The following is a 7,579-nucleotide window of genomic DNA, read 5'->3' as shown; positions in this document are numbered from 1 at the left end:
TTATAAATTATTAAATTATTATTTTAATTTTTAAATTATTAGATGATTTAAATATTTTATTTTATTTGAGGTAAGTGTCCTTCTTATTACTATATTATAATAATTATTAAATTGTTATTATTATCATTATTATTACTATTATCACAAGTTTTACTAATTAACATGTAAATAAATAAAGATATACTCTATTTATATTTGCTTAGGATTTGACATTTCTTATTTGTCTTGTGAAAGTTACGATATAAAAAATATTTGAATGATAGATCTCTATATTAAATTAGACTATTTTAGTTAATTTCTCTATTTTTATTAATTTAATGTTTTTATTTATATTTAAAATAATTATTAAATTAATTATGATGTCATCACGATTTGACCTCGGTCTAACCTCGGTTCGACCTCAAAAATCTTGAACCTCTTCTTTTTACGGTTCAATGAACGGTCCGAGTCTGAAAACCATAGGTCTAAGGACTCATTAATAAGGTCTTAAAATTTTATATTTTATGATTAAAAAAAAAACGTAAAATTCTTTGATATCTATATTTTAGGGTCATTAGGCAATTTTAGGTATACACCACTGTAAATTTATTTTAAAAACTTTCTCCCCTCTCCCCGTGTGTGTGTGTTAAAAATACTTAGTATTTTCAACAAAAAAAAAAATATTTTAGGGTCATTATCTTTTTTTTCTTTTTCTTTTTTGAGAAAGAGGGTCATTGTCAATTTAATCCTACATTTTGCTAGCATTTGATTTATGTTATTTTTAATTTATAGTCAACTTGCAGTTAATAAGTTGACAGCAAGGATCATATTAACTGCAAATTTAAAATAATATTGACTAAATTAACTACTACCAAGATTTATAGACCAAATTGATAATGACCTCATATTGGTATTTTTGCCAAAAAAAAAAACCATTGTCAAAAAAAAAAAAAAAAACACCATTGTGTTGTGCATTCTTTTTCTCACCTCTTAAAGGTTCCAAAATATTCATCCAATAGAAACATAATCCATTGGAACTCAAAATTTTTTCACTAAAAGAAAAGGTTGTAAATATGGCAAATCATCGTTAACAATTAATTCTCCTAATAGCCTGAAATTTTCATTTTTGTAAACCAATCTTCTAGTTGATAAATTGTCTATATTGACCACCCACTCTTCATATGACCACACACCAAAACCCCAATTTCATCGTTACACTTAAAGATCCTAATGATTTTTCTGCCGTAGGTTGGGGGATTTTTGCTTATCATTTGATCTCCTAATACAAAACTTGAGTTGTTATTATTACTATTCAAGGAAAGGGTAAAAGATCATATTTTAGCTATCTTTTACATTATGTCGTTAATACATGTATATCAACCTTTTGAGAAATATGTGGGTATTAAGATTTTATAAAATCTTTGCTATAAACTGATGTATCACTTTATGAGCTCTCATGTGCTTTTCAGTTTTTTTATCAAGCACATATTCCACATGCCAATTGCCAAATACCAAGAAATTGGGGCAGTATGATCATATTGTAGAACAAATCATCAACTACCGCAAAACAAAGTAAAATAATGTTTTGTAGCAATTCATCTGGTTCCAATGGTAAAATGCAATATCATACAACAAAAATTTTGATTTGATATACACTATTTATAAGAGAAGCAATCAATTAATATATATATGTATATATATATATCTTTTAAATGTGCTTCAATCCAAGTACATTTTGGCAAAATACTCCTGCAACCATTTGGCTTCCACTTGCAACCCAGAATCCCTCAATGCATTCATTGATGATCGATAAAGCCTCCCATCTAATCGTGTTCCTTCAGATTTCATATCCCGTAAAAGCTTCACCAACTCATCGATCTGACTACTCCTTGAAAAAACTCCAACCATAATTCCAGCCATGACCTTGTCAATTTCACCCCCATTGATCCTAAACTCATTGTAATATCTCAGGCACGTCTCAAACTCCTTGGCTTTACTGTAAGCACTAATAACACTAGTGTAACTAACCTTATCTGGTGCAACCTTTCTTCGCTTAATCTCCTTCCACAGCTTCTCAACCTGCCTTAAATTATTGGCCGTTCCATGCATTTTCATCAAAGAATTGTAAATCCAAACATTTGGTTCACACCCTCTTTCTTTCATCTTGGCCAAAAGCCTCATTGCATCTTTGGCCTCCCCGTTTTGCCATACATTACAATCATGCTAGAATAAGCCACAACACACTTATCAAACCCCTTTTGTTCCATCTCTGAAAATAACATCTCAACTTTCGAATAGAGCCCAAGATGACAATATGCATTTATAACCGAGGAGTATGCAACTTGTCCTGGTTCACATCCCTGAGAAATTAGCTCTTTGTATACCTTAACTGCAGCTAGAAATCCTCTTTTCTTTGAGAAGCTATTGACAATTGCACAGAATATACAATCAGAAATTCTTAACTTTGAAATTTTCATTGCTTTAACAATTTCAAGTGTCTTCTCCATTAGTTCTTCTTCCACATACATCAACACTAGTTTTAAGTACAGCCCCGGATCTCTCAACATTTGTTTGCTTTTCCCTTCTTCGAAAAGATCTTCGGCCACCTTTACTTCTGGCAAGCTTGCATAAGAACAAATCAAAGAAGAGTAAACTGAAGAATTCTTGGAAATTCCTTTCCTTGTCATTTCTTTGAAGTATTCAAGAGCTTCAAAAGCTCTCTCTTCTGACCCATTTCCTAGGGACTCAATAGTCCATATATACGAATGAAAAATGTAGAACTAAAATCTATTGTACTATTTCTAATTCCAAAATTGAACCACTTTTTCAGAATCACCAAGTCTCATATAAGCTTCCATGATATGGCAAGAACATTCAGAATCCGGAACAACTCCCGTAGATCTCATTTTCCCAAATGCTACAATGGTGCTTCTATAGATATGAAGCTTGTTGTAGCCTCTTATTGCAGAACCACCAAGGCCANACCATCCATTAAATTCAGCGGAACCTTGAATTCCGCTAAATTCAGCAAAGAATAAGCATTTAACCAAATCACACTCATCATCTGATTGTACAGCCACAAACCCATTTGAGGTTATTGCCAGTACTGTATTTAATGCCATAAAAGCCATTGAAAAAACCCAATCCCAATTCAGCATTGGCTGCCTCAGGTCATGTTTGATGCAAAAATTACAAAAGTATTACATAGATCCTAAGAGAGAGAGAGAGAACATACTTTGCTGCAATAGTCTTAATGTGCTTAGCCATTCGAAAAACATGCTCCTCGGATTCAATCACATTGGGACCAGCTAACAAGAAAAACGGGTCTGCTGCCTGTTGAGATAATAACACATTCACAAACACACATTAGATCATATATTCATCCAAATCCCAAATGCATAATAGTCCATGAATGACACAAATAGTTAAAGAAAGAAGAAAACTTTTTTCAACAAATTCAAACCTTGAGCTGGTTAAAGAGCAGTGCTGATGATTCCATCTGGACCCAGATGACAATTTCAAATCTGCATGCAAGAATTTGGTTTCAAACTACATATTTTTGACACCCAACAAATAGAAAGAGGAAATGAATTAAGAAAAACCAAAAACAAAATTCCTACATACATTTTCTCAGCAACCAAACGAAAGATCTGACTGGAAAAATGAGTTGAGTGACCGAGTGGAAGTGTTTTGTATTGTGAATGCTGTAAATGCTTCAGAGTACCGACACAAAAAGTGAAAAGATGATAAATCTTTGGAAAAATTCCATTATTATACCCGAGGTTTCGGCTAATACCAACTAGATCCAAAAAATATCAAAATTGACAATTTGGTCCCTAACACAGTTTGCCCTGTTACTCATTTTCTCCAAATTTCTGTGACCTCTTTTCTCAGGTCTCTGCTCTCTCTCTCTAAACCGAACCACTCTGACTCTCCATTGACTCACTCTTTAACTGTTTGGTGGTGGTGGGTTCCGATATGGGGTGGGTTGGCTGGGTTATGGCATGGACGAGTGTGGATAGAAGCACAGAGGGAAGACAGCAATGGAGAGGGAAGAGAGAGTGTCACACAGAAGAGAGCAACGAAGAGGGAAAAGAAGAGAGTCACAGAGAGGAGACAAACTAACGGTGTTAGTGGCCAAGTTCTCCCTTTTAGAGGATTAAATTGATAAGTTTTGTAATATTTTGAACTTAATTAATATTTACCCCAATTTCAGTATATGTTAATAGAATTTACTTTTTTTTTTTTTTTGAGAAAAATGATAAATCTTTTATTAGTATATAGAAAGATGATAAATTCAAAAGCTCAAACTGCCGACCTATTAAAAAATGTTATGTCAACAATATTTTATAGTAATTTTTTAATAAATTTTAAGTAGTACGTTGTTAATAGTTATTATTGTTAGTGGTTGTTATTGAATAAAAAAGTAATTTCAATAATGATTTATTGTGAAATTATTCTAGACGTAATAGATGACTTTGTTGGAAAATTCAAGAGATGTCAAGTGTCAACTAGTCAAGTATAAGACTTTTGAAAAAAATAAAATAAAATAAAATTAGTACCCATATTTAGGGTTAGTTTCAATTTGATTTTTTTTTTTTTCACAATTATTTGGTCCTTGTAGTTAGGGATGTGTTTGGATAGGTTTAGAGGGTTTTTTCAACCCAACTTGATCTTGTTGGGTTAAGTAACTGAAATTTTCAACCAAACCCAACACATTACAAATGTAATAATCGATGCAACCAACCACATAAGTTGGGTTGGGATGAGTTGTTGAGTTGTGCGTATATATGTTTTATATCTTGTAGAACAATTGGGTTTTCATAAATTATTTATACACTATTTTTAATTAAATTATTACAATTTAAATTATATTACAATTTTCTAAATTCATCAAACTAATTCTCAAAATTTAAAACAAATCAAACTATAAAATTATAATAAGGATAATAAAATAAACTTAAATATATGTTGGGTCGGTGTTTAAATGGGTTTAAAAATATATCGAACCAAACCCTATTTGACCTAAGGCTTAAAACAAAATTCAAACCCAACTTAACCCATGAAAACCAACCAAAGGCATTGGGTTGGATGAGACTGGGTCGGTTTCGTTGAATTGGTGGGTTTGATGCATACCCCTAACTGTTATTTTAGTAAAATAAAATGATAATGTGTTGATTAATCATAGGATGCTCCTTGGTATACACATGACTAATAAAATAATAAAGAAACTAATCCACTTCAGTAAGGCAAATAAGAATTTTAAAAATAAACTCAAGGTTCCCTTTTTATTTTCTTTTACTTTCTTGGGAATCAAACACAACTCTAATTGACTATCAAGGATGGGTGCTGACATGTAAGTATTAGACATATGCTACAGAGGGCAATTCTCTACACATGCAGGGTCTTGTGGTGGTCAAATTGCTTTGTATCATTGCATGGTCCATATGTCGATTTTCTTTTCGATGAACCATATGGCGATTTTCTATTATTCTTTCAAAAGGAGTATATATTAAGGAAGTATAGTCATGGAAAAGGTGATCTATTCTTTTATGCTGAACCGAGAGTTAGTCTTGATAATGGCATAATGCTCTGCACTTAATTACTATTAACTAGTGATGCAGTTCTTCTCAAAAAAACAAAAAAACAAAAAAAAAGACATTTTTTAGATAGAGTTTTAACATGTGATGTTTGCTTTTAATGATTGTTAAAACATCAATTGATTTTTAGTGCAGACTGGAATTGAATCCTAGATTTTTTATTCGACAACAAAAACTTTAATGGTTGAGTTAATTGGAACTCATCAAAAAAATATAAAAACTAGACATTTAGTTGGTAGAGAATGACATTAGTTGATCATAATTCTATTTTGCTAAACATTGTGTAATATTTGTTCTTGCTCATTTTATTTTGTGGAGATCATATATAGCAACTATACTCAACGAAAAGTGATATTTTACATTGAGGTTTTTTCTTTTCTTATTTCTTTTGACCTATAAATTAGATCAAATGTAAAATAATATATTTTGCTTGACAGGAGTGGTTTTATATATTTTGGGGCCTAAAGCGAAAATTAAAATAAAGAATTCCAGTGATATTAACAAAAAAATAGTTTGAGCTTTTTTGGGGGATTTTTATGTTTTGTTGAGAGAGAAAGAGAAAGGGAGAAAGATTTGAGTTTCTAGGTCACAAGGAATTTATCTTTTCTATTTTTATATTCCTTGTATAATTCATTGGCCTCCTTTTCTTTTTTCTTTTTTTTTTTTCCTCTCTCTAACATGTTTTTTCACTTTTTTTTTTAGTTATATTTTTAGCCTCCTTTTCCCAATTTTTTTTTCTACGTTTGTTTTCCTTATTTTTTGGATTTAAGTTGGGGTTTAAATTTTATTCATTTTATATAATTAACAATTTTTTTTGGGAAATCAAATAACTAACTTAATTGGATAAAATTTGGGAGCCTTAGGCAGTTGTCTAACCTGCCTAAGACCAGAGTTGGCATTGTTACTTGAATCATAACTTCCGCAGTTGCTATCAACGCTGAACATGTTCTTAACGTGGTGTCTCTTTTATGAAAATTGGCTGTGAAATTATCAAACAATCCTTTTTTTTTTCTTGTTTTAATAAAGGGTAGTTTCACTGGCACAATAGGATAGCCAGAACTTCAAAAGAAAAAAAAAAATTATAAATATAATTTTTCAATAAAGGTTAGTTTATTCTTTATGAACTTCAAAAGAATACATGGAGAATTTTGATTCGTATAGTATAAAGCAGAGCACAAAAAGTAGTACAAAAATTTGTATCCATAACAATCTATAAGGAATTCAAATTATTCTATTCTAAATTTACTTGAAAAATCAATATAATTAGATAAATTTTATGTAGTTAGTGAAATTTCTAAACAACGTGCATACCCTTGTTGGCAAAATATTATCTAGGATATAACTCAGTAATTGAAACCTTGTTGTCAGTTATGTTGGAACCATTGTCTTGTTGCAATAATGTGGCTGGTATAACATTTGTCCGCATGAAACTTGCAGGTTGTGTCGGTAGAGGGAGAGCAATAGAATTGCTATTCATCATGAGACCAACTGAAGCCATGTTTGGTCTATCATCTACATTTTCTTGAACACATAGTAGCCCAATGTGTATACATCTCAATATTTCAGTTATTGGACTATCGCTCAATGTGGGATCTATGAGAATAGAAACTGATAAGGTCTAAGGGATCAGTGGGCTGAAAAGTCTTCGAATGCCGCCGATCTTGAAGGCCAAGTCCTGAAAACACCAAATTCAATCAGAAGAAGACCGGTGGAGGCCGGTCTGGGGTCCTCCGATGGTAAAGTCAGTGATTTTGAGTAGAAAGAAAAGACTTCAAAGACTTTAACAATTTTTTTATCTAGAATTCTCAAAGAGAGTCAAGGTCCCCCTTACCTCTGCGTAGAAGGGTCTTTATATAGTGTTAGGAATCAGTTATTTCTCTAATCGTCGCAGAGCTTGGAGGATTCAGAGGGTAACTTCCATAACTGCCATGGGAGTCACCTCATCGGGACCTGTGTTGAGATCCAAACAGTATGACTCTTCAACGTGATTCTTGGTTGGA

The 7,579-nt window shown here is 31.9% G+C and overlaps 1 protein-coding gene and 1 long non-coding RNA gene across 2 annotated transcripts; both read right to left on the bottom strand.

The window, feature by feature from the left end:
• Positions 1 to 1,698: 1,698 nt before the first annotated feature.
• On the bottom strand, positions 1,699 to 2,990 carry LOC112028771 (pentatricopeptide repeat-containing protein At5g13770, chloroplastic-like; the record flags this gene model as incomplete). Its single annotated transcript, XM_065770456.1, is given in 3 exon segments — positions 1,699 to 2,171; positions 2,174 to 2,339; positions 2,802 to 2,990. Coding segments are annotated over 3 exon segments (828 nt in total), but the record flags the coding sequence as incomplete, so codon positions are not given.
• Positions 2,991 to 2,998: 8 nt separating this feature from the next.
• LOC136066337 (uncharacterized) lies at positions 2,999 to 4,110 on the bottom strand. The gene is made up of 3 exons (XR_010627787.1): positions 3,604 to 4,110; positions 3,443 to 3,503; positions 2,999 to 3,312 (listed from the first exon to the last, which is right to left on the bottom strand). It is a non-coding gene; the product is annotated as an uncharacterized LOC136066337 (long non-coding RNA).
• Between the last annotated feature and the right edge of the window lie 3,469 nt (positions 4,111 to 7,579).

The sequence above is a fragment of the Quercus suber genome, unplaced genomic scaffold, assembly GCF_002906115.3.
Source record: "Quercus suber isolate HL8 unplaced genomic scaffold, Cork oak 2.0 scaffold_31, whole genome shotgun sequence".
NCBI lineage: Eukaryota > Viridiplantae > Streptophyta > Magnoliopsida > Fagales > Fagaceae > Quercus > Quercus suber.
This window is presented reverse-complemented; position numbering and strand designations above follow the sequence as displayed.